This window comes from Asterias rubens, chromosome 7, assembly GCF_902459465.1.
Source record: "Asterias rubens chromosome 7, eAstRub1.3, whole genome shotgun sequence".
Classification (NCBI taxonomy): domain Eukaryota; kingdom Metazoa; phylum Echinodermata; class Asteroidea; order Forcipulatida; family Asteriidae; genus Asterias; species Asterias rubens.
The window spans coordinates 15,557,535-15,585,010 of record NC_047068.1 but is presented as its reverse complement, the minus strand read 5'-3'; the positions used below and the strand labels follow the sequence as shown (position 1 = coordinate 15,585,010).

The 27,476-nt window shown below is 40.1% G+C and overlaps 1 protein-coding gene across 1 annotated transcript; it reads right to left on the bottom strand.

The window, feature by feature from the left end:
• Positions 1-1,361: 1,361 nt before the first annotated feature.
• Positions 1,362-23,600, bottom strand: LOC117293051 (dexamethasone-induced Ras-related protein 1-like). Its single transcript, XM_033775264.1, has 2 exons — positions 22,673-23,600; positions 1,362-3,318 (listed from the first exon to the last, which is right to left on the bottom strand). The coding sequence occupies exons 1-2, from the start codon at positions 22,962-22,964 to the stop codon at positions 2,756-2,758; spliced, it is 855 nt and encodes a 284-aa protein (XP_033631155.1). The 5' UTR covers positions 22,965-23,600; the 3' UTR covers positions 1,362-2,755.
• Positions 23,601-27,476: the final 3,876 nt, after the last annotated feature.

Below are 27,476 nucleotides of genomic sequence, written 5' to 3'. Positions count from 1 at the left end.
GCATGGAGAGCTGTTGATTGTAACACATTGTGAGAAACGGCTCCCTCTGAAGTAACGTAGTTTTCGAAGTAATTTGCCATTCAAATATTTGAAATTTACTTCGAGACCTCAGAATTAGGTTTTGAGGTCCGGAAATCAAGCATTTGAAAGCACACAACTTCGTGTGACAAGGTTGTTTTATTATCTCGCAACTTTTGACGACCAAAATGAGTTCAATTTTTCACAGGTTTTCTGTTTCTGTGCTGTTTCTGTGCATAATGTTAACGAGTGAGAAGACTGGTCTTTGACAATATTACCACAGGTGTCACGTGTCTTAAATACGTTGCTGAGTTGCAGCATGTTCGACAATCTCTACTTATTGACAACTGATTGAAATGTTGAACACTTTTGTTTCTTTCTTTCAGCGAGCATACTGCACTTTATGTTCATATATTCAAATGTATTTAAATATATTATAGTTTCTCCATAACGCAGTTCCCATCGTAAAGTCTGTTTTAATGTCATACAAGTCATCCGTCCACGTAAAACATTGTCATGTCGTCGTCGGTGTCACCACCCGCCCCTCCCCCGAAATACAAAAATATCTTTGTTAAAAAGATACTGTCGTCATAATATTTTGTCAAAACAAATTCTAGCCGAAAATGTTTTTTATGGTATCTGACTTTTCCCAGCGCAAGCGCACACTAACGGCTGTCGTGCTTCTTGAGCCGGTGTGGCAGGAGAATCTCCCCTTCAGTGTTTCTGTTTCCTATGGCGAACCTATAGCCCTTTTCGAACCCACGGTTTTCGACTTTGGATTCGGCTTCAGTCTTCTAGTATGTAAAGCCCTGAGCACGTACGCAAAGCACGCGCAATATTGTCAAAACAACTGCGGGGCCAAGCTATATATCCTGAGCCGAATCTGGAGCCGAAGCTGTGGTTTCGAAAAGGGCCTGTGTACACACTGCTTCTGATAGCGCCCTCTTTTAAATCATCCACATCCAGCTCATGTGAATCTCCGGAGGACAGAAAATCCCTGGGACACCGGAACGACTGATTCCGAGTCGCAGTAATAGTGTGCAGTCGTATCACGTAGTAGGGTCAGTGTACATGCCTCGTGTCAGCTTTCCAAAGAATCGAACATGGATCGCAAACATGAGACATCGCTCGAAGAACAAAACACGTGTATTCTCTTTTAGTCAAATGTCGACCCGCTGCTCTGGTGCCGTTTACGATTTCCGCAGTGTTCAATATGATGAGGGAATTCTAGATGATAACATCACATAATAGTGGTTGACTATCGGGCAGCCATTTTTTGTCGGTGTCATTGCTAAGTTTGGGTTTGATGAGGAACAACTGCGTTCTTGTTACTAATTTTTTGATTATTTTTTTGTATACGCAATTAACTTAACAGTTTTAGTGACGCCACCATGCAGAGCTAAACGGGTCAGTAAACCTTGGGGCAGTTCCGGTTTTTAGGTAAACAACAATTACTAAACTTATTGGAATTTAGGTAATAATTTCAGATGCTTTTACCTCTGTTTCAAATGTCTGTTTTAAGTGTATATGTGAAGCAGTTAATGCAACCCGCTATATGATTTTGATCTTGTATATGCTACACTGTAATTACACATAGAGCGTCATGCTAGCCGTTAAAGCTGACATTCTCGTAATACTGGTTATTACAGCTGAAATTCACGTAATATAGCGTTTGTTCTAATGAACTTGGTGCACATTATGAGCCGTTGTAGCAGAACACTGAGCAGACATAGTCATTGTAAGAAATAGCCCCTCTACCAACCCATATGGAAACCCACTGCACAAGTGCTGAATAATTTCCACAATTAACCGTAGTATGACGTATTAACTTACCAACATTAATACAACACCTTTATGTTGGACAATGGTGACAGTAGACTGTTAGTGGAGGCCTAACATCGCTTTAGTCTGGCGAACTATATTACTCCAAGTAAATACTGGTAAAGTACATGGACGGTATTAAAAGACATCGGATAACTGTTTAACAACCTCATTCTCAACCCACCGGTAGGTCTACACTGCACCATGGAGCTAGTTGCTCTCCATGGGATTGGGGTTGATTATTGATATACTGTGAGTAAGGTCGCGCGGTGAGTAAAAATTAACCAGACTACATTTTCAAAACATAAAACCAAGTTGGCCACATCATGATAAATGTATGTTGTCACATGGGACTGGGCCTGTGGTTCCTCAAGTTACATGACACTTGACAATCATTGCAAACAAACAAACAAACAAATCAAAACACCCTAACAAACAAATCAAAACAGGAAAATTCACCGCATAAAACGATCACGACCCATAACCAAAAAGATACCCTCCCCATTAATAACCCTAAGCACCCCATGTTTTATCCACACCTGGGACATTTTTATCCAAGACCACATCATGTTGATGTGTGTGCTCTTAATTTTAAAAATCTGTCAATGATAAAAAATCACGCGTTCGTCTTTACCTGGTGCACGTCCAAAATCGCTGGTCCCACGTTTCTGTCCACGTTAATAAGTCATAGCCTCGTTGAAGGCGTCTCACGTTGAGCGCCCTTTTACACAATGTAATTAGAAAGTACTCAGACTTCAGTTTGTGAGACAAAAATAAGGCTCTGGGTTCTTAGAATACAATTAACATTGTGTCTTAATAATACAAATCAGGGTTCATGTGAGAATACAAAAAAAACGTGTCCACTCGCGTCTCTCCAGATCGGGTGCCATCTTGGAAATACTTTTCTTGGAGTAAATCACTGTATACAACAGGCGATCTTGCGTAGTTTCTTATGCATGCTGCTTGTGTCGTCATCGTCTTCGTCATCTTCGTCTTGGCTGTTGCGATGTACCTTGGACCGCAGCTGTAGGAGATCACTCCGGACGCTGGGCCGTCTGGCATTTGGAGATACCATCCCGCAGGCCTCGCTTAACCGCCTCCTGAGGGCCAGCTTACCGTTGCTGCTCGGCTTCAGTGCCGGACTGCTGCTCGCGCTGATCTTCCGGTGAAGGGATGGACTCATCTCACTGGGCATCTTGGCGTTCTCGAACAGCGCCTTGAACAGAACGTCGATATTGTAGAACTTCTTAGCAGACGTCTCCACGAAGGTACACTTCTTGGAGGAATCGAAGGCCCGTTTGGCATCGTCCGTGTTCACTTGGCGGTTACTCTCGCGGTCGCACTTGTTGCCTGCGATCACCATGGGGACGGATTTGGCACCGTTACTGCATTTAGTGTCCATGATTTGTTTGCGTAGGCGCTGCACCTCACCGAACGAGTCTTTGTTGTCGATGCTGTAGACCAAGATGAACACATCTCCTGTTGAAAATAAAACCAAAAAATAAATTGTTAAAGTAAAGTTTCGGGATGGACAAAAGCAAATAGAGTTGGACTGACGTACTATGATGGAAATCTTCCTCTTTTGTCAATAGTTTTATTCGGGTTGCCAGTAACTTTTTGCCGTCGTATAGTATTTTATGATCAATCCCGAGTGTTCAGACAATTTCCTTTTCAAAATGCATTACGTGAACAGAGGGCGCTACATAACACAGAAAAGGTTTTCTTGTATCGCACCTCACCCAGTCAATAGAGATCTTGGTTTGAAGTTACAACTTAAACATTTTCCCGTCGCGACGGATTACGTCCGAAGAAGGTGATTTCATCAAAATATTTGTAACTTCCTCTAATTCTAAGTCTCATCAGCTGCTTCAAACAATTTATTTTACGTGCAATCAAGTAACTTCAAACTGACATGAGGTACATACTATTTAATTGTGATATTAAAATGATAAACTCCTTATGGCAGTTAGTATTGCTCATTTATGTCAAAACAGAGACAGAGTAAATTGTCCAGTTTTGTTCAATTACGAAAGACTCTTTCGGCAGCCTGACCCACAAGTGTAGATTTCTCAACACAGAGAGAGAAAAAACAAAGAAATACTATATAAAAAGGTTGATTGTAATATGCAAATTCATCACACGGACTCCTTGTCATGTCGAGCTGGCTCACCACACGTCCCTTCCGGGCATTATGGGGTTATTTTACAAGCGCATTTCAGTGGTTGTCGGTTGTTGAGTGAGCCATATCGCTACACAGTCCGTGAAATTGCTTCGTTTGAAAGATTTCATATCGCAGAGGCTCGAGCGTTAAAGGGGAGGATTTGACAATCTGATTTAAGTGCAGCAATGTGCTTCTGCTACGGTATGGCTTAACATAGGGTAAAAGCTATCATGTCTTGTAAAACAAACTTTGTAAAATCTGTAAAATCTTCTTACTCTGACTGCACGTATATTTTAAGTAATGTTTGTCCTTACTCTCATTTCTAAGACACTTAAACATAATTTAAAGCAGCAACAGTGCTGGTGTATCATGTAGAAAGTTCTTGCGATTTTTTGTTTTTAATTATCCAGAATCGTTGAAAAACATTTATTTCGTTAACACTGACGTTGAAATCATGATTTTAAGGCGAGAGTGCTTCGTGCATGAATAGGGCCCAGCAAAAGCTCAACATAACATAAGCGGCCTCGTATTGTGGACCCTGCCGACACAGTGGAATCCCTTTCCCTTACGACGCCCGGTGAGATCAGGGTCCAATTTCATAAAGCTGCTCAAGCAGATAATAGCAACTAACACTATTTGCTGAGCAAATTAATATACAGGAAACCAGTTGAAAACGGTCTTCCAATGTGTGGCCTGGTAAAGCCATCTCGTGAGTAAAATAGTTTCTTAGTCCTACTTTTCATTTTTTGTGCTATAACAGCTTTCTGAAAATGGCCCAGAACATGAATATCTTATTATGTAAAAATATCGGTTGAACAAAGTTTAAAAAAATTGTCCTATTTTATGTGACTTCATCATACGATAAATCTTGCCTGCGCCGTTTTTTAGACAGATTTTTTACTTTAAAAATGCAAGGCCATGAGCAGACGATAGAGCTATATAAAAACTTTATGCGGCAGGCTGTGGTCCATAGAAGCAGCCATATCAAGATATAGCATTTCCAATAAACCCCATTTTTTCTGAGTCCACTTGAAAGGAATTAACTGTGAATGATTTGTTTATAATGTCATCATAACACCTTTGGCACTGTTTATTCGAGACTCCCTATAGAGCCGCTGAAGAATTTCTGCATACAAATGATAACATATCTACGCAGAAGTGTAACGACAACAAATTTTTATGATATGACGATTTATGATTGAAAATTATTAATAGTAAAAGTAATCGTCTACAAGATTTTTTATCTACGGCTTTTCTTTGGTACACTGTGGCATTGTTTGGAAACAGACAGCGCACGATAGAGTAAAATGGAAAATTTCTGAAGAGGCTTTCCTCCTGCAGTGGAGTGAAATAGGCTATAAACAGACGAGATGGCCCACATGGAAATATTACAAGTGCCGTGCGGTAGTGTCACCCCCTCCCTTACCCTCCCACCCCCACACACCAAGGTCCGAAGTCGACCTGCAAAATTAAAATACACACATGATGATTGTCTCCACAAAACACCTCACAAAAAAAGTATTTCTTATGAATAATATGTAATTTGGTGAGAATGTGTTGTTCACACAGGTGTGCATCTGAATTCTGTCCTTTCGAAACTCAATAAAGTTTTCCTTTAATAAAAGAATCAGAGCAGAAGCTTAAAACTAAACAAAGAAAGTCTTTTTTCTATTGGATTTGTTTTTCCTGTACCCACTTCATTCTTCAACATACTGGGAAGAAAAGACAGGGAAGTCATGATGAACATAAAGCTTACAGAATTCATTGAAATATACTCCAGAGGAGGGTTTATTCTTCCCAAAATCTATGGAAAGTATCAATGGACACGTATACATTGTTCTGCTGTGTGGGAAGGATTATATTTCACGGAAGTGTGAGATATTTTCCTCTAAAACCCTCACCGAGTTTGAAATAAGCATAGCTGAGTACAGCACTGAGTCGATATTACAACCAGATATAATTTCAATACATTCGCAGTATGCTTATTATGCTCATGTTGGATCGGTCATAATTATGGGTTCGTTGAACTTTTTCGCAACATGCATGAAGAAATTTCATAGAGCTGCGTTTATTGCTTATAAAAATCTGCTTAGCAGAAATGAGAAGGATACCATCAGTTAAAAAGTGTACAAATGACATGGCAGCTGTAGGGTAACCTTATAATGATTAGCAAAATGTTGTTGTGCTAAGCTTTATAGTGTAGCTACACTTTGTTCACACTAGTGGTGGCCACAGTATGACAAGACTGTGAATCATACTGTGGTCACATGACATTTTTAAAGGGATATTGACTACAACCATGCACGAGGTTGACAACGATACACCCCCAACAGACAATTTTACAGTTCGTGAGCCGCGCCATGACTCGGTACACATGTAGTAATATTTAGGCCAAGTGGGACCTAGTTCGCGCTTGAGATGTGTATAGACGGTGTTAGGTGCGTTTGGGAGAAGTGTGCCAATTACGATTTGGCGTCTTCTATCACTTGCCTCGGGAGACTGTGATCGGGATGCATTTCTTATTCCTAAATCAGGCAAAACGTTTGCTGCAACCTCCACGAAAACATCCTTCTTTCTATAGCAGTGGTTCCAAACCGAGGCTTGGCAGACAGCCCTCAACTTGTTTATGCAATGGCAACGAGCTGTTCTCAAACTTGGCTTGGCGCGGACAATGGAAACCCTTTTTTGTAAGATGGCAACGACCATTGTTACCATACTTCTGCGCATAGCACGTGAAACTTGCTAAAATGGCACAGATCAACAAATGCACACTTTCTACAACTTTTACTATGTTACGTCTCGAGGCCTAGTGGTCTAAGTTTGAATCGGATGACTCAAGTTCCGATTGGTGGGTTCGATTCCAAGCCATGGCACTGACGTTCTTAAGCTAGGCACCTGACCATAATCGCTTCACTTGCCCAGGTGTATACATGGGAACCTGGCAGGGCTGAGACAGTTGTGTTGGATCAATGTTGGAAGCATCTTCAACCGTTTCCATGGAAATGGTTTTTGAGGAATTAAATCTATAATAACGACAAATTGTATTCCAATCACGTTCTGGTGTGCAGGTTCGCCAAGTGCAAGATAACCATGGCGTGTTATAACATGCAGGGGGCGATATGTCAGAGACTGTATACACACCAGCGTTGTTTATTTTGGGATCGATGCCGTCAATACAGAGCATACGAAAAGCAATTTTCCAGCTAGCCTGAACATATGACGTCACACATCGAGGCTCGTGAACAACGCCAGAGAGTGGCCCCAAGCCTAAGTCAATCCACGTCTATATAACCACCTTTCACCTGCATTCATTATGCAGACGGCCAAAACTGAAGTTGCCAAACGTCACCTCGGACCAATCAAAACATACATATCAAGCAAGCTTACGTCACTTCACGTTTTTTCAAGGCTATTATCCAATGAAACCACTGGTTTTGAAAACCAAGTACCTGTTTTTATCCAGTCTGTTTTCGTGCTTAACCCATTGAGGGCGTGCAATATCACGATGCGATGCACCACCATCCCTCGACAAGCTCACATAACACACGTCATCTATGCCAGGTGATAACACACATACACTAAACGGATTGCAGGACGAGGAAACCATTTTTACAGCTTGGGAATTTGTTCACATGCTTCGATTACTTTTGAAGACTACTTATTGATCGCAATCTTGACACAGTACTTATTTTAAATTGGTCTGTCGTTTAGTTGGGACTGGTCTCATTGTGACGCGGCTCAACGCACCATGCAGGGCCGGGAGGGCTGTATAATTTTTTATATTACAAGGGTTCAGAAGACTCCCATTATTTTCTTCAAACTTTGATGACCAATAATTTAGCCAACATATCCACAGGTTTGCTATTTAATGTATATTAATTTTGTGATCGATACACCACGTGAGGATATACTGGTCTTTGACAATAATTACCAAAAGTATACCCTTCTACAATACCCTCGAACAATCTACTCCGCGGCGGTAGAATTAAACAAGACAGTTCTCTAAGAACAAGTTCTACCTGACAAGTAGATAGACACATGGTGTTACCGCAAACCAAATATATATTGATACCTCACCATGCAATGACTCGAATCCTATTATACCCTTCCTGTTTAGCAGAAATGAGCATACTGACCACATGCCCGACACATGCCCGACACATGCCCGACACATGCCCGACACATGCCCGACACATGCCCGACACCATAGGAGTACAATGTTTGGTGTGGTCTATACAGACAGATCTACCCAAACCGAATACGGCAATTACGATGTGTCCACCATATCTAAAAATGGCTTGTAGGATATGAATGACGTCACACAAAAAGGGAGTGTAGAGCAACTACCTTGCTACAAATAAAGAATGTCCTTACAGTGATAAGATATTCAACCAGTTTTATATACAAATCTATAGCTAGTACATGTTCATATACGGCACACACACCGGTCAGCTTTATGCCTTGTGTTTACATGGGTCTAAGTTAATGTTGCACTCAGAGCAATGGGAAATGTATGACGTCACAAAACAAGGGAGTTTAGAGAAGCAATTACTCTACGGCATTGGGGGGGGGGGGGTGAGACCATCGTGACTCTTGCTTGATTGAACTGAAATGAACTCCCCTGGGATGCATGGAGTAAAGCCCCCATGGTGACCTTGTGCACCCAGGCAACCGTGAAGGGAGAGAGGGGACGAGAACGATGAAATAAATCTGATGAACTTTGTTCACGGAGGAAGAACAGATGATTCCAGTAGATCTGCACTGGAATGAGATTTTCTGGTCGTGACTTTCATTGCTCAGATATAAATTGCATTCAATTTAGGAACTTGAAGTAGTTAATGCACCCTTTGCTACAAAATGCAGAATGATGCATAAGTGATAAGATATTCTTGCAGTTTTATAAAAAGTGCTATCAGTATTTATGAGATGGTATTGCATTAAAAATGTACATGTCAAATTGACTTATCGTACCATCGGTCCTAGGCCCTGTGCGTTTAGATCGACTTACCAGGATCGATTTCCGAGTACCGATTCGGTGTAATGTTAATATTCACTGAGTTTCCGCGTCAGTTTACACTGCAAGTGTGAGAATATCTTTCATGCTTTTAATTGTACAGCACAAGAAATTCGCCTGGCGCGCATTTTTTTGCCACAAAAGCGTCAGCCGTCGATTTCTTCAAACTCATCTAACATTAGAGCGTATGACGAGTTAAGTTCCATTTTTTTTATAGACGTTTGCACGCAGTGAACCCATCCAGTTAGGATGAGTTGCTCGTCTTAAATCGGGATGGTATCTAAGTGTTTCGTGAAATCGGCTGCTGGTCAGTTTTTAATTTCTAAAGTGGCGAAGTCACCTAGAAGCGACACCATTTTTGACGTTCACGTTCACAATTTTCTACTCGCGTAACGTGCAGCTAAACCTCTAACGTCATAGACACCGCGGCAATAGCACTATCCGTTCCATGCACAACGAGGGCGCCCTTTGTTACAAGCTTGTCGCCTACCTGCAAACAGAATGATTTATTGTTACAGATAATTGCAGGGGGAAATCATATACGACACCGTGGGTAGACGCTATCATTGGGATTAAAAATAAATCATGCACATGAACCTTCCTTCACTAATGAGACCCAATGCAATGCACGAAGGACAGGTAGATATAGGAACACTTCTCTCGTAAACATCTTGCCACACGTAGCTTTACATAAAATAAATACCTCCGAAAACAAAAGAAATGGACACCTGTTTGTATAGATAAAGCAATCAATGAAGCAAATGCATGTCAAGCATATGTAACAACAAACCCACATTATTCATAATGGTCTTACAGTATTATTTTAGGGCCGGTGTCGCATGCAATTACGTCCTCTATGCAATACTATCCGGAGGACATTATTGCATATGCAATAATGGCCGCCGGACGATTTTGCATATGCAATCGTGTCCGCCGGGACGCTGCTGCATAATGCAATTGTGTCCGCCCGGACACATTTGCATATGCAGTTGTGTCCGCCCCCGTGCAAAACCGTCCTTGCAGTAAATTAAACGCCCTTGGTCGACGGAACACGTTCGCCATTTTTTTAACAAGCTGAGTGCACGTCATGAATGACATGGGAAATGTTCGGCCGTTGGGTATTTGCTGCAATCATTAATAATACGCCACGGTTCAGTGCATCCACGCTCGCTTACGCGCGCACAAACATGTACAGTCTTGCATAGTCCCGGACACGATTGCATGTGCAAAAGTGTCCGGAGCGGACAGTATTGCATGGCGGACACAATTGCATCTGACACCGGTAAAGGGACTTTTTCATTTTGATTATGATTACGTGAGTCTTTCCACTAAAATCTCCACATTTTGCTGCTGTCTTTCGAACCGTATTTCGCGTCCAGCTGGTGGAAGAAAACCATCTCCTCCATCTCTGCATTTTCACTAGTTTTAAATTAAAGAAGGAAAAGCTCATTTATTATTCGCACACGTAGCCGGGCAGTTGCAAAGTCAACATGCCCGAACCTCGATCGTTTCTTTGCGTGTTTGCCGCAGTCACGACGCTCAGCAAAGGACAAATTTGCCGTTCCTCAATTCATTTTCCCGCACAATGTGAAAGGTTAGTTGGTCACTAACGAGAGAGTACATGTGCTACCCTAGGACCAATTTAGACGTCATGTTCGTTATAAAGGCACTGAATGCATTCGGTAATATTGTCAAGAAGCAGTGTCCCGCCCAACATATTATGCACAAAATAACAAACCTGTAAACATTTTGACTCAATTGGTCATCGAAGTTGCGAGAGAATAATGAAAGAAAATACACTGCTGTTGCATCGAATCATTTGACCATACAGGGAAAAACAGGGACTCGGACAAAAAAGACTGCAACTGAACATCTTTAAAAGGACACAACTAGCCAACTCAAATTGCCTCACACTTTCTGCGAAAGCAATCCGTACCTGTAGTCTTGGTTAACTTATCTTACATTGTTACTAAACACAAACCCATTGTTCATAACAGCTCATTCTTTTGGGTTACAGTATGCCCACATTATTCAAACATACAGCCTTCGACCAAAATTGTTTTCTGCTATGCGCAATGCCTTCGTTGAGGTTAAGATTAAGAATGTGTAAGAAGTAAACCGATCTTGTCTTCCGCCCAAGATTGTGACGAAGATTTATTCTGACGAATGCCGATCGAAATCAAGTCTTCACCCCCAGGAGGATTGTGTCCATCACGTTGTTAGAGTGTAAAGGCGGGTAACTGCAATATCTATCACTGGGAGATCTAGCTTCGATTCTTCGTGTATTGTACATACTATTCACATTTCTACCTGTACGTCAACAAATAGAACCCGAAGATGTCTCGTGGGAGGAAAGCACAAAAGGACTTGTCGACGAATTACAAGAGAACATTATTTGTATTGCTTCTAAAATAATATTAACTTTAGGGTATGTCAATATTAATTTTAAAATGATCATAACTTATAATTGAATTTCCTTTCTCTAAATGCATGTAACCTGAAATTATTTCAGGAATGGAATGTTTTCTGACAACCATTCTCGATGAATACACTGCAATACTTGGGTGTTAAAATTGACACCAGAAGAGAGAATCAAAATTCACACCATAGGGTGTTAAAGTAAAAAACCAATGTCTGCCAAAACAATGTAAAGATGAGGTGATTGCCATGAAACAAAAACATCAGAGCTGAATTCCTTCTCTTCCAATGCTTTGTTGTCATGAGTCCATACCATATCAATTACACCTGTGTGGACAACGCAATTATATTTTGCACGTTTTACGACCGGCCTGACCGGGATTCGAACCCACTTTTTGTAAACGTCAGAGCTTGAATACTATGCGCCGATCCGGCACAACGCTCCGTAATCTCAGATTCCTACATTATTCTTGTAAAATGTGAACTCTCTAGAAAATACACGTTTCAAATGTAAAAAGAAAACTGACATTTCAAACAATTTATAACAATATTCTGCATTTCATATATAAACATAAACTTCACGAAAGTAATTAGTGTAAGCATCACGTCATTCAGTCAGCCATTTTGGGTTATTTAAAGCAGCCGTCCATCTGTATTTCTCCACTGATACACACCATCAGAGACTGAAACAGTATCAGTAAACCAATCTCTCTCCCAGTAGTTAAGCCTCAGTCCTTGTAATAGCTAACTGACACGCACGTGCATCGAATCTTATTTTAAATCCAACCGTTAATCTTCACTACACGATCGATGTCATTAAAACTGGCGCACAAGTTGACGTGGAATCCACGACAACGGGTCAAATCAAGAAAAGCGCAGAGTAGAACACCGAGTGGCCGTGAGTTCATCATTATGTATGATTCACCGCCAAATCGTTATTATAAAAATGTCTATTATGTGAGGAGGGAGACACGATCGACCATCAGCTGGCTGACCACTTAGGGGCTGGTCAGTTCGTGCCGATATTGTGTTCACCAGCCTAAACCTGACCTTGTGTGTTGTGGTCATTATTGAAACTATACCATGCAGTGTGTATCGGTGAATTATATTCCCGGAAAAATTGCCAAAGTGATTGTTATGAATACTACGTTACCATGACAACAGGAGATAGCAATTTCACGCCTGAAAGGGCTCCCCTGCGGCAGTGTTACGGCTACAATAAAGCGAGAAAGTGAGCTTTTGTTGTTGGGGAACGATCTACTGTAAGGATAGTATTAAGCACTAATTGGGGCATGAAAACACCATAATTGGCAAAAAAAAGTAAGTAATTTCTCTGCGGGAAATTTCTTTTACGGTATTGAGAATTTCAACAGATAAATAGATAGATAGAATTTATTTATCACAATTGTTTTGAAAACATAGAAATATGATTTCAAATGACAAACGGGTATAAATTACAGAAAAGATGTATGTTACAATAATGTACACACGAAGTACACATTGATCAATAAAAGATTAACATAAAAATACGAAAATACAGTTATGTACACATCACAAAGTTCAGTGAACAAAATTGTCACTTCTTTGTTTAATTTGTAGTTTTGCACGTAAATATAAAAGGCATGAACTATAAGTTGTATTTCATTCAGGGAGAGTTGACTTCCTAGCAGCGGTCAGCTCAGTCATTTATACGTGTTAAGTCAACCATCGTAAATGTATAAATATATATATATTTATTTGATAGTGTGTTGACTATAAACGCAGCTCAATGCTTTATAGCCACCGACACTCCGCTACTATTTTAAGTAACATGTCATAAATCAAACCGAAATAGTCTTTATTTGACACATTTCTTAATTTGAACGCGCTCAAAAAGTGTGCCCTCTTGAAATCGTAAATTGCACTGTTTTGACGCAACGCTAACATCTTGACGTCTGTGGATATAGGCCAAACAGAGAAACGCCAAATCGAGATCGTAAAACTGTAAGATCACAAAAGACTGGGCCCAATTTCATAGAGCTGCTTAAGCACAAAATTTTGCTTAAGCAAACAAATCCTTGCTTAGTAAAATCAGATTACCGGCCAAGAATCCACTCAATTCTTATGCTGAGTAAACAACAGCTAAATACTAGTCACAAGCAATGTATATGGCATGAAATTTTGGCCAGTAACGTGTGTAAAATAAGCGAGCTGTTTTCGTGCTGAAGCAAACTTTTGCTTAAGCAGCTCTATGAAATTGGCCCCAGATCAGAAAGAAATACCTGCACAAATATTACATTTCTGCAGCATGTCGTGAGGTTTTTCCAATATGGGTCTTGATGACCGATGACCGATGTGTTCTTTAAAATGAAGGGTTGACTAATGTCAACTCGTGTATGGTGTTTCACACAGCTTGTACTTGTATGGTCTGCTATAAAAATTGACTTTTGTGTTATATTTATTTGGCGTCGTTCATCATTGGAAAGCCGATCGGTCTGTCATCTTCAAGAACCTGTAATGGATATTTCGAATTGTCTTTTATTTCTTGTTTTGTTGCCTTTTACATTCCACAAATAAAAACAAGCTAAAATGCGCTCGCCGAATTTACGTGCACGTGTCTATGTCTTCCGATGTCCCGTTACTTGTACTTTTTCCTGATCTTCTTCCGCTCAAAGCAGTATATAGGGCAAAGAAGATGTATCGCAATGAATTTACGTTTTGCATTTTGTCCACGTTTCATAGATTTTACTCTAAAACAAAGCCATGTACTTCTGTCTCGTATTTTCCCCGAGTATAACGAAGCAAAAAATAATGATTATCAATGTCTGTGCGTATAGTGAAGATGGTTATACGGAAATCAACGGTTATAACAAGGGTTAAATAAAACATTCTATTAAATCGCTTGGCTTCGAAGCAATCTTGACCAGGTAATTTCAAAATTTCCTTTTCTCCTTTTAACCGCACAGTCTGACGTTGCACCATATGTTAGAGTGGGCCTTCTGAGTGTATTTTGGGGTTAAGCTTGACAGAAATTATGCAAATCTTCAGGGCTATAGAGCTCACCGTATGGTCGAAGGACAGTTCCTCTACATGCTTCAACAGATTACAACTCGACAAATACCTATAAAAAATGTAAATAAAGGATTATTTGCTCTGATGTTCAATCCATTTATCACTTAATCAAACTATTCGACCGATGTATATATAGTGCAACCAATTATTTTTAGCACATTTTAACATAATGGTCTCGCATAATGAAAAGAGCATCTGTTTGACTTTTGGACGGACTGTTGTTTTATAATCAAACACGACATCTCTGGGCAACCAAAAGTAGCCGGAGGAATCTCATTTGCATAATACCTTAAACCCTGGATAAAAGTGTCATTTGCATGTTAAGTAGATGTGCCTTGGATAAAGGCTGTATTTGTATAACATGAGCTGAGCAGGTACATCCCTGGGTTCATCTAGCTAAGCATAACACCAGAATAAAATTACCAGGATAAGGTCACCAGTCAACATACCATTTCATCTATGACTAGCATCCTATGTTTTGCTTAGCAGAACATTTTTAAGCACTAATTGCTGCTTAGCAGCTCTATAAAATTGGGTCCAGAATACTGATGTTACTAAACAAAATTACGTTACAGTATCATCTGTGACTGGTGTCCCAGCTATAACGTTTGCTGACAAGAAAAGTTGGAAGCACAAATTGCTGCTCTGAATATTGGCGCTGGTTAAGATAGCCAAGTATAACTTCCATCCTCGTCCACCAGAGTGTTTACTTTATCCATCCACAAACAATTTAAAACTAAAACCGTAATACTAAATAGTGACGCGGAAATGGTTTAATATATGGTTTCACTCCGAGGCCTCAATCAAATCTTCCATTACATGATGTAAACCCTTTTCAACAAAACTATACGTCCGAACACATCCGGGCCAAATTGGACTCGGATCCGGGTCCAGGAGCATGATCCGTTTCTGTGTTAGTTTGACAATATTGTATGGCGTTTTGATTCTGTGTCATACTGACCCAGCATAGTATTTAAGTTAGCATTGTTTTCTGAAAATGGTTGTTCTTCAAATGAAGTGCAGCTTCTCTTAAAATCAACGAAACATGGAAGGTGGTTAATCAGAAATAAGTGCCTTAATGATGCAGGCTGGTCCCCATCCAAAACTATAGAGTAAGTTACAGCACAAATCCACAAGGACATCTGCTTAATCAACTCCATTGTTACTCATGTTCTACTCTTTTTTTCAGATAGCGAGGAACACAGTGTGTAGTTTCTCTTCTGTTCGTTTCAACGGGTTCATGCGTTTTGTAGGTCAATATCGTCATTTACCGTGCAACACAAATCTGGGACGAGAACTGACCCAAACCATTCGTCCTTTTTGTATACAGTGATTCTCTTTCTGTCTCGATGGCGAATCGAATTATACTGACTCGGATGGAATTGCTTCGCAAAGGCTGCTGCAGCGAGAGAGTGAGCGAAGGATAGAGGACTGCATCTCCAGAGCGCCAGCAGGCCGAAGGCGCACTTTAAGTTTACAATTCAAAATCGAAGACCGTTATCGTATGCACTGAAAATAGAACCCGTATACTTAGTGCGGTCAATACTCCAAGCTCGGCTCGTATGTTCTATGATGACATTGGGTACGTGACACAGCAGTCGCTTTTTCCCAACACATTTGCCTGTGGCGGCGCAAGTTTGTGCTTGGATGTGCTAAATGAGAAAAGGGTTATTCAACATGCTTCACCTCGAGAGGAACTCATGCTACAGTTCGCCCAATGACTCCCCTAAAAAAATAGCCTATGTACATCGATACAAAATTATTGGAGCATCAAAGATAATTATGTACAGCAATAAAAATAAATTGGAGCATTAAGCCACGTACCACTAACTGTTTTTGCAGGTCTCCATCAAAAGTTTAAAAAAATTGCTAGTTCAACGATATCTTGCACGACACTTGGCAATAAGTTCTTGTTAATAATGAACTACAACTGCGGCAGTTGATGTGTGATACTAACGCATATAATTGAACAAAATGTTACATCTCTGTGTGACTTGTTAATATTTAATTTCGTGTCTTTAGTTCACGAATCATTGAAGTTAAATGCTCAACTTAAATGAAGGGGACACCTCATTCCTCATCCGCATTGAATGATTTCAATGTTCTTTCAATCCCGACTGCTCGTTGCATTTTTATGGTCAATTTATCAGGAGCGAGTTACGGAGCTGTGGCAACGGACATCAAGGACATTGTTTGAGAAGCTGCAAAGGATATCTTTTCGAAAGGAGAAAACTTTACCCCAAAAGTGTAGAGTTTTGGGTACGCGAAAGGCGATATGAGTGACAATATCAAGAGGAAAGTCATGTACATGGTGACTAAACTGAACTGAAAAATACCGTTTCTAATTTAAATGGTAACTATCGGAAGCTGATACTGTTTTCTTAAAACGAAAACTAACGGGTTGCAAACGTAACTGAACAACCTAATCACCATCTTTAGACTTCTGCGTTTGATGTTTGTTTTTGTTTGTTCGTTTATTTTGTTTAATGACCCCTAAAACCACCAGATGTTTTGAGTAGGACGCCCTCAAGAGTATATCCTTGTTCAGTCAAATCGCAATCATATTATTTTCTTTGAATGATTCACGCCTGATTACGACCTATTCAATTACAGACCGCAAAGCTGATTAGATCTTAGGGGCTGCTACAACATCAGTGCAGTCATTAAGAAAACAAATGGTAGTGATTCAATGACCGTCACTTGAGGAGAAAACATGATTTTGAGCCGAAGGCCTTTGGTTGTCTGCGGTGTAATCTACTGTGAGATATCGTCTCTCCCATTCACTTTAATAGCGTTATGTCCTTGCTTTGATGTTTTTAATTAGCGTCTGGTGTTGTTGGGGGAAGTTTATAAAATCTCTTCCTTTAGAAGGGTGGACTTCTGACAAATTACTGGTGTTTGATTCACTGAGTTCTTTCAGCAAGTAACGTACCAGGATCAATGATCATTGGCAGCATCGGACACCTTTCAAACAAAGTCCATACATGAGAACATTTCAATTAAAAATACAAGTTTTTGTTACTCTCAGTTTATCCTCTATTCTCAAAACGATCATTATCATACTGATCGAAACGTTGGTTTGTAACACAGCCGATTCTTTTATTAATTCAAAACAACCACGATAAAGAGTTTCACGAAACCATATAAAAATGTATCCACAAAAATTTGGTGAAAAAATACTTTAGAACTCTCACCATACACTTGTCAAGTAATCTTTCCAATGCCAATGTGTGGGTGAGAGATTTGAGAGATATAAATGTAATTTGGGAGGCTAATGATTATTATCCCCTCACAGATGAGAAGCTGTAAAGCGAAGGACGTAGCTTTAACAATATACCAGCCTTAGGCATGTACAGGCGCCCCTATAGCAGCCAGATCACCGCCCGAGAGCGAAAGTGTTTGATTTTGCCCGGGGGGGGGGGTAAACCGAAGCGCCCAGAGAAGAAGCATCGTTGCCTATAGGAGGGAACCAACGCACAACTCTGGTTATATTATGGCTCTAGTTGGGATTCAAACCAGGGCCACGGTGTTGAGAGGGGAGTGCTTTACGCACCACCACTCATGCCACTACAATATGTACAATTTTTATGGAGCTTCTTAGTTTATAAACTGTTTTCCTGCCATACAAAGAACTATGTCTGATGTGGTTCAAACCAGCCGAAACGATGTTGTGGTATACAACATTCGATTCGAATTAGCTGTTCGAACGTTCACCTCCCTTCCCAAAGCCGGTAATCGCTTTGTATTCAGGTTGCGTGACGTCAATAGACACTTTGTGGTACGTCATCATCAAACAATCTAAATAATCTTGGTTACACAATTTTCTCCCCGTGTGTTAAACAGTTTAGTGCACATTTAAGGCAAAACGGTATGTTCTCGCATTCCGCAACATAGACCCTTTAATGTGGTTTTCTTGAACTCGATTGTCGTCAAGCTTTAACGTACATAAAGCGATCGATAGACAAGTGGGAGGTATCGACCGAATTGCCGCCAAAAATTACACCGTCCCCCAAGTCAATTTCCTCCATAAACACATCAGTAACCTTGCACTTTCAAGTTCGATTTTTGTTTTTGTTACAGCTGATGTTCTCAATGAACACCAATTTGTGTACGAGTTCAAAAATAGTACAGTTAAGGACTCGGTACGGTATTGCAATTTATGGCAATTTGTTTTGTAATGCTACAAGCACTCATAATTGAAGGGGCGAAACGATCACCACTAATGCTGTAAGTTAGCTTAGCTTCATTAGGACAAAATAACAGCCTTTCTTTTAGATTGTATTCATTGGTCACTACCCTTTATTTTGTTCATGTACATACGTGTTGTTGAAAGCAAAAATATTCGAAACACGTATTGTTTATTTGCTATAAAAATGAGCGGACATCGATGTTTGATTGTATTAATTCCATCATTATTTACTAACCGCAAACCATGCAGAGTTGGTGGTAAATATTTGATTTAATATGGAACTTTAACCAGCATTTTTATTTAAAAAAAAACTATTCAAACAAACCCAGAGTTATATTTCCCAGACGGATATCCCATGTTGGATTCCACACAAAATTGGATGCATACAGCAGAAAATAATTACGAGGTACGATATAACAGTACCACACGTCCTATATTTATCAATATAGGCCTTCAACAAAGATATTTTGAGTGTCGGAACAGTTTACACAACAGTTAACCACCAATCAAATAACAGGGATCAAGTGTGGTATTGCTCATTATGAAATGAAGAAAATATCATAATTGCCATATACATGCATCAGTGGCAGTTGTTTGTTGTGATGACAAAGACGTAACGATGCGTTTTCCACGATACATGGACAAGTCATGGAGTATTAAAAACGAAGAAAAATGCAATTAGAAAGACGATGACAGTAGGCCACTGAGAAAAATCCTGAGCAATAACGGTGGACACCCTAATAAAAATAAAATAAATGCTTACTCTATACATGTAGTGATATAAGCTTAACAAAATGTAAGAAATAAAATCGTCAACCCCTTTGGATGGAATTGGTGTTTATCAGAAAACACCAGTAACTGCACTCGTCGGGTCTACGTCCCCGAAATGAAGTTGTATTTTAGTTTTACACGTTTGGTGAAGATGGAGGGATTTATACTAAGGGCTCATATCCAGCCAGACCGCTGAGAAGAAGGGGGGGGGGGTGGAGGAAGAGCAACCATTTTACTGATAAGATGAAGAGCCCCTTTATCCATTGGTCGTTATAAATGGCAAGGTAATCCAATCAGTTACCACCGTCCCCTTTTATAGTTAATTCCCTTAGCTAAAACCCATGCAGCAGAATTAGATGTCAATGTACTGTGTGAAAATATGATCAGACTATTTTGTGAGAGTGACCGCCATGCCAGTTCACCGTCTCCGGGGTTACGCCTCATTCACTAATGTGCCCTCGCGCCAACAAAACAGAAATCGGTCCTCGATCTGCCGCTAGCTCGTTTCCCTTGTCTGCTACTTTATAAATGAATGTCCCCTCCTGCTTCAGCAGCACGGTGAAAAGGCAGCACTGGCTAGCTGAGACTCTTACAGGCACTTTTGGTCACTTACTCAAAATAACATAAAAACTTACTTGGTAACGAGCAAAGGAGAACAGTTGTAAGTATAAACATTGGGAGAAACGATTCCCTCTGGAGACAGTTTTTGAGAAAGAGGTAATTTCTCACTTAAGTATGTTATCTGAAAAAGACTTCAGGCCTGCCCTGATGCCCCTTTCCAGGTTTCTAAAAACACACACAAATGTGTAACAATGGTGTTTTTCGTACTTTTTTTCTTGCAACTTCGAAAACCAAAATGAGCCACAGCTTTCACAAAATAGTTAGTTGATACACACGGTTGAGATACACCTTGTGAAAATACTGGTCAGTAAACTAAACGTGTCCAGTGCCTTTAAAGACACGAGAGAGAAACAAAACAGCCGGACGGGTCAAATTTGAATTTCTATACACCGCCCGCGGGAAGCACGCCGTGTTAAAAATGCAAAACGGATTTTCTCAACACGATGTGTTTTCTTATCCTAACATAAGGAGAGTGAATTCAATTTGTTTCGATGTTGGGTCTGGAAACACAAGAACGGCTGTGGTTTAAGGCGAGCAACTTCGTTCGCTGACTTACAGTTTGAATATTCTTTTTACGACGCTCTGCTGAACTAACCAATTACAGACACTTTAAAATACATTGCTTTAATAAAGCACAACAGTAAAAGGAACCAGCCACAAACTTAATAAATAAACTTATAATTTAGTTAGTTGCCTTTTTGAGGAACGGTTTGTAAATGTCAAAGACCCTTGAGGTCAACACCGTAAACACTCCTGGGTCGGAACTGACCCGGATCCCCTCATTCAGTAGAAGGAGTGTGAGGTCATGTTTGAGCTGGCGGCGGCTAGAGCTCCGGCTACGGCTAGATTTCCCCGTCATTGTGCGTTGCGTTATAGTATGTCCTATAGTGAGCGGCATTAGCAACAACCCTAGCCGTAGCTATAGCCGCTAATTCAGACACGACATATCATTACCAACTCGAGAAATGCTTCCAGAATGAGACCACCAATTAGCTTTTCTCAAATTTCCATTTTATATTAAAAGTCTCATTCTGTCTGTGTAATTTTGTCTTTCAAACAATTTCCTAGCATGCTACTGTTGGTTCAACTGTCCCAACTATACTAATGGCTATACATTCTGAAGTGTGCACTTCAAAGATCAATTCCAACCGTGTATTCTGGTCCCGTTTGCACAATAATTTGCGGCAAGGTAAACTAGACCAACTAAACACATCACATCATCTTTCCCCGTCGAAAAAAACCCACCTAAATGGCAAGTATCTCTCATCACAAGCCATTCTCGCTGATTCTGTGCCAACATTTTAGCCGACTTTCGCGGATCAATGAACTGGGGGTGTCTGCTGATGAAATGCACGTACAAGAGACTCGCCCTCAGCAAACCTGCAATTCAGTACTGATTGCTCTTGGCATGTGGAATAACGTTCTATTAATTGCGTCTCTGTTGTGAGCAGCCGCGTGTTGCTCAAGAGCTTTTCAGAAACAGAAGAGAGAAAAAATCGGTGATTGATTTTGGCTGGACAAAAGCTGGCCCAGTTATACTGCATAACCATTATGAAATCCGTAAAATATTTATAGTATTTATTTGTACAGCGTGCCGTCAATGGTTTGGCCATTTCCGTGTGGGGGTAGTTTACGCTTGCAATAAATCCAGAATTGCCTCCTTTTGTGCGACAAAGATTGTTTTTTCTTTCATTATTCTCTTGCAACTTCGATAACCAATTGAGTAAAAATTTGAACAAATTCGTTTTTGTATAGACATTTTAAGATACACCAAGTGGGAATAATTGTCTTTGTAAATTCCCAAACAAGTCCAGTGCCTTTAAAGAGCAATGTGTCAGACAAACCACCAAACATCCCTCTAGGATTCAATGTCTTAACGTTATCTTTCACTGAGACTGCGGTTTTTTGTCTTGACCGCTTGTTCCTGGGCAATCGGCACGAGCCAGTTTCGCGTCTGAAATACAAAACGTGTTCCTGACAGAAAAGATATCAGACGAGGAGTGGATACAGTGGAGAGAGTCTCTGCCCCCCCCCCCCCCCCCCAGCACAACCTGTGATGATGTTCACATTATGCTACTACTCATTGTAATAATTGCAATCTGAAATGCACGCTGGATCTCTGAAAAAATGATCGCAGCATGAGATAAGCGTCGAGTGTGTACAATGTGTAATTCGCTGCGTACCTGGGTGAAATTACATGGTAGCTGCTGAAGGCAAAGCGACCAACAATAGTTATTTGACATAACATACTGGCTTAGCTCAACTGTACGTGTTGTATGGCCCCTTTGCTTACTGAATACGGAGCTGCTTTGCTCCTCTTAAATGTCGAGTCTTGAGTACAACAGTTCAGTTTAAAATTGGAAACAAAGAGTTTAACCAAATTGATTTGAAGAAAAAACAACTACGCATGTCAATACCATTTTCTTTAAAAAGGGTTGGGGTTCTATCGGTATCACGAGTCAGTGTGAAGCTTTTCTTTTAAAGCCCACATTCTACAATCGAACAGATATCACTTCAAAGTTAAATACTTTCTGCGACCTTGCAGAAAGTTTTAAAATATAGAAACGCCAAGAAAATATTAGTTGAGTTGTTAGGTGCAAAAACTCACCTGTTAATATTGACAACTTCTTGATTGCTGGAAAAGGATTGTTTCCTGAAGTGTCTAGTATGTCAAGTTGATAAACATGTCCTTTAATTTTGTAGATTTTTCGGTGGAAGTCCTCAATTGTTGGTGTGTACTGATCGTCGAATTTACCGTTCAGGAATCTGCTGACGATTGCTGTTTTGCCCACCTTCGGAGATCCGACGACCACCAGGCGGTAGCAGTTTTCTTGTGGGGCCGATACCTCCGAATCTGGGGTGGAAGCTTTGGACGCCATGGCCATTGCGTTGGCTGGCATTGGCGGGGCCAGGAAGTCCTTCACGTGTGGATCTTAAAAGCAACCTTCTCACACCACCGATGTGGCTTGCTGTGTATGGGGAATCTATGGGTATTCAAAACGCATCCACGCATCAACGATCTATAGTTGGGTTGAGTCCAAACCTTACTTGTGGTATCGCTCAACACCAATTTGGAATCAGCAATGGTACAACAGGCTGATGGAAATGAAGCCTGGATACGGCATACACAAATCTCACCACCGAGGGTGGGAAAAGAAGGAAGAATCGGCAACAGAGACCACTATAATATCAGTCTGATATTACTAGAGCCAATCAATAATACAATCCCAAGGCACTGTGTTTTCTGGTGGTTGAACTGGCTTTACTGAATCAGCAGAATTTACCTTCCGAAGAGAATATTCTCACACACAAAATTAAAGCACTTCTTTCCTCGATAGAGTTCACTTGGAATATGACAACGCCGACAGACGATTGAAACCGTCGTTGTATTTGCAGGCAATTAACCGCTATATGAAAGATGCGCCGTTGGCGGCCGAGTTAACAAGGTAATGATGTATGCACGTCCAAACTCTTTCCTATATCCAGAAGAAGAAAAAATGATTTTTTTCCCCCTCAACCACACTGTCATCGGTGACTCATCCGTGTAGTGAGTGCAGGTCTGCTTTAGAATATCACTGGCTCGTAACTGGATATCACCAGCCAGTGGTCCGCATTATGTTCGCATCCGATTGGTCGCTGCAAAGAACCACTTTAGGATTGTGCTGGTGGTGAGGGCGCCCTTTACCCTGATAGCAGCCTGCGTCGATGAACTCTCTCTGTCTACGGAGTGCGGTATAGATGCATCGCCCGCGTGCACAAAACCCCTTTTGTCAGGCACGCTCGAAACCGTCGATTTCCAATTACCTTCTCTGCTGCCTTGATGTTAAATTAAATACTGTGCATTCGGAGAAGCCATGCTCTGCACCGTGTAATGAAGGATTTATTCCAGAATCACCTGCTAAGATAGTGGAAATCCAAACCAGTTTATAGCAAGCTGAGCTATTTAATGATGCCCACGCGAAAGCAAGATAAAGGTAAAAGCACAGAGAAGCAACTTGCATTGAGCTTTAACACCTAACTATAAAGCTATATAATGTAACGTCTTGCCTCTTGTACCTGATCAACACAACCCAAGGATCTCAGAGCAATATGAGACGGCGTTTTCACAATAGTAAAAACAGATTCTCGTTACATGTTTACTACTTGACCGCAATAACTATCTTCATGAAGTCCACATACCGACAACACGTTGGGAATGGGGGATACTTATTGTTACAAATTTCACGAACAAAGATCAGTTTGGGTCATTTACTGGCAGAAATACGTAATTGCTATGGGTTAAAGGGCTAATAAATCCATGCGTTGTCCATTGACACAGGTTCTATAGATGAGGTTTTCTGAAAGACAGGTTTGCATTATTAACAGTTACCGTAGCTTAGGCCTAATCAAATATTGGAATTGTTGAACAGATTCGAAAGGGTTCAAGGTTGCCAAATAAAACCGGAAATTAAAGGGAAAAGTTGGTACAATATTCCTCATTCATTGGACATGGTCACCAGTTGAAGAAGCTCCTAACTTAGGAGTGAAACGTAACTACTAAAATAACAATAAAGTAACATCTACATTTTAGTTTATGATTTGGAAAACGAACCTCTTAGTTCATCATTGAACTAATATTGTATATTTCTCATAATATTTTTATATGGAGCTGGTCTGCTATTGTAATTGCCTGCAAAGGATGATTACATTTTTTTTTAAATTGAATTGAATAGAATTATCAGAAATCCAGATAAACTAATTTAATGATTCAATGATTATGTCGTATAAAATTCTACTAATTTTGATTAAAAATTGCAAGAACACGTGGTATGATCTTAATCACGGCTTAGGCATTCCCCCCCCCCTCAAAAAAAAACTCAATTCAAGAAAACAGCTTTTCATGTATCCGTGCACAAATTATATAACGTTTTGTTTCGACAATGCTGTAAGAAAATTGAGGCAATGCCCAGGTATGCTAATCAGCAGTCTGTTTGAGTAGAAGTGTGTGACGTTTGGCAAAAAACAACATGTCTAAAGTCATGTTACCTCTAACAATAAAAATAAACACTTTACTTTGTAACCAAATCACAAAGTGAATCAGTGACAAAACACAGTTAACAACCAAATTACTAATCAGAGGAACGGTAATTAGTTATAAGAGATGTTAAGTATAAGAGATGTTAAATTTGCATCGGGAATACAGAATATTAATTTTGTTTTTTTACCCATACACCGATGTGTGTTAGCACTGTATACTCAGTACTTTCCCGTGTCCTGTGAAAAAAAATATCACATGCATGTTACTCGGCTGGGATAACATGCCTGTGAATATCCCAGCCAAGTATAAACATGCCTGTGATATTTTTTTCACAGGACTCGGGAAAGTACTGAGTATACAGTGCTAACATACATTAGTTATAAGTAGTTTTTTGTTTAATTGTACCAGAGCTGGCTGACTTGATGTTCCATTTGGGGGTAATGTTCCATTCCTTGGAAAGACTGGAAATGTTCTGTCCAGCACGTTTGTGGTTTAAACGGAATTGATCCAAAAAAGAGCGGAAATTATGAGTGCTCTTTTCAGAGCCAACACTCCCACAAAAGAGATTAACACAATTACTATTTATTTATAGTTTCTTCCCATGGTTGATGTCGTTAAAGGAACACGTTGCCTTGGATCGGACGAGTTGGTCTATAAAAAGCGTTTATAACCGTTTTTTATAAAATGCATATGGTTGGAAAGATGTTTTAAAAGTATAACACAATGATCCACACAAATTTGCCTCGAATTTGCGTGGTTTTTCTCTTACTGTGCGAACTAACACGGTCGGCCATTTAAGGGAGTCAAAAAGTTGACTCCCATAAATGGCCGACCGTGTTAGTCGACGAGGTAAAAGGAAAACCGTGCAATTTCGAGGCATGTTTGTGTGGATCATTGTATTCTACTTTGAAAACATCTTTCCAACCATATGCACTTTATAAAAAACGGTTACAAACTTGTTTTATACACTAACTCGTCCGATCCGAGGCAACGTGTTCCTTTAAAGCCATTGGACCCTTTCGGTAAACAGTGTTGTCCAAGGCCCATACTTTGTGTACCACAACTTCTATATCAAATAACAAACCTGTGAAAATTTAGGCTCAATCGGTCATCGTAGTCAGGAGAAAACAACGGAAAAAACCCACCCTTGTTTCCGCGCGTTTCGCCGTGTCATGACATGTGTTTCAAATAAATCCGTAATTCTCGTTAACGAGAATTTATATTGTTTTGCTGTTTTCTCAAAAAGTAAAGCATTTCATGGAATATTATTTCAAGAGAAGTCTTTCACCATTGCCTTCTGTAAACCCTGTTATTTGTAAATCTGTGAACTTTTTTTTTTTTCTGAACCGAAAGGGTCCAATGGCTATAAAGACAGTTTATGATTTATTATCAGGTGCCTGACTGATGAATGTTTTACAAACAAACATTAGGACCTCAATGTATTATATTGTACACTAATGTGTTATTTAATATGAATGCACAACTGCCTTCCAATCTCCCAGATCGGTCCTCGGTTCGTTTCATTCACGAGTTATAGTATCCTCACCTGCATAACTTAGACCAGTTAAAAGAAACATTTGTCAGACAAGCATTACTACAGAACGCCAAGCAGCCTACCTCATGGCTCTTCCAAAAGTAGGGCACATTTAAAGGCAGTGGACACTATTGGTAAAATAATTATCAGCATAAAACCTTACTTGGTAACGAGTAATGGGGAGAGGTTGATAGTACCAAACGTTGTGAGAAACGGGTCCCTCTGAAGTAACGTAGTTTTCGAGAAAGAAGTAATTTTCCACGAATTTGATTTCGAGACCTCAAGTTTAGAATTTGAGGTCTCGAAATCAAGCACCTGAAAGCACACAATTTCGTGGGACAAGGGTTTTTTTTTTATTTCATTCATATCTCGCAGCTTCGACGACCAATTGAGCTCAAATTTTCACAGGTTTGTAAATTTCTGCATATGTTTAGATACACCAAGTGAGAAGACTGGTCTTTGACATTTACCAATAGTGTCCACTGCTTTTAAAGGCACTATAAAATAAATTTTAGCATAAAATAGAGAACTGTTGATAGTCGAAACATTGTAGAAATGGCTCCCGCTGGAGTTAAGGTATAGGTTTTGAGAAATAGGTAATTGCTCACTGAAATATTATAATCTAATAAAAGACTTCAGGCCTGAAGCCCTTTTTAGGTATCTGAAAGCACAACAATTAATTTTACGCAACAAAGGTTCTTTTTCTTCCATTATTCTCTTGCAACTTCGATGACCAATAAATTGAGTCCATTTTCACAAGTTTGTTATTTTATGCCATACTGGTCGTTGACAGAGTTACCAAATGTGTCCAGTGCCTATCATGCACATAGTTCATTTTCTGTCAGATGAATAACTTCATAA

Bases quoted from the DNA above. Each gene is read 5' to 3' on its own strand.
- LOC117293051 (XM_033775264.1), bottom strand. From the start codon at position 22,964: ATGCCAGCCAACGCAATGGCCATGGCGTCCAAAGCTTCCACCCCAGAT. The intron at 3,319-22,672 runs GTGAGTTTTTGC...TATTTTCAACAG, and splicing joins GAAGTTGTCAATATTAACAG to GAGATGTGTTCATCTTGGTC.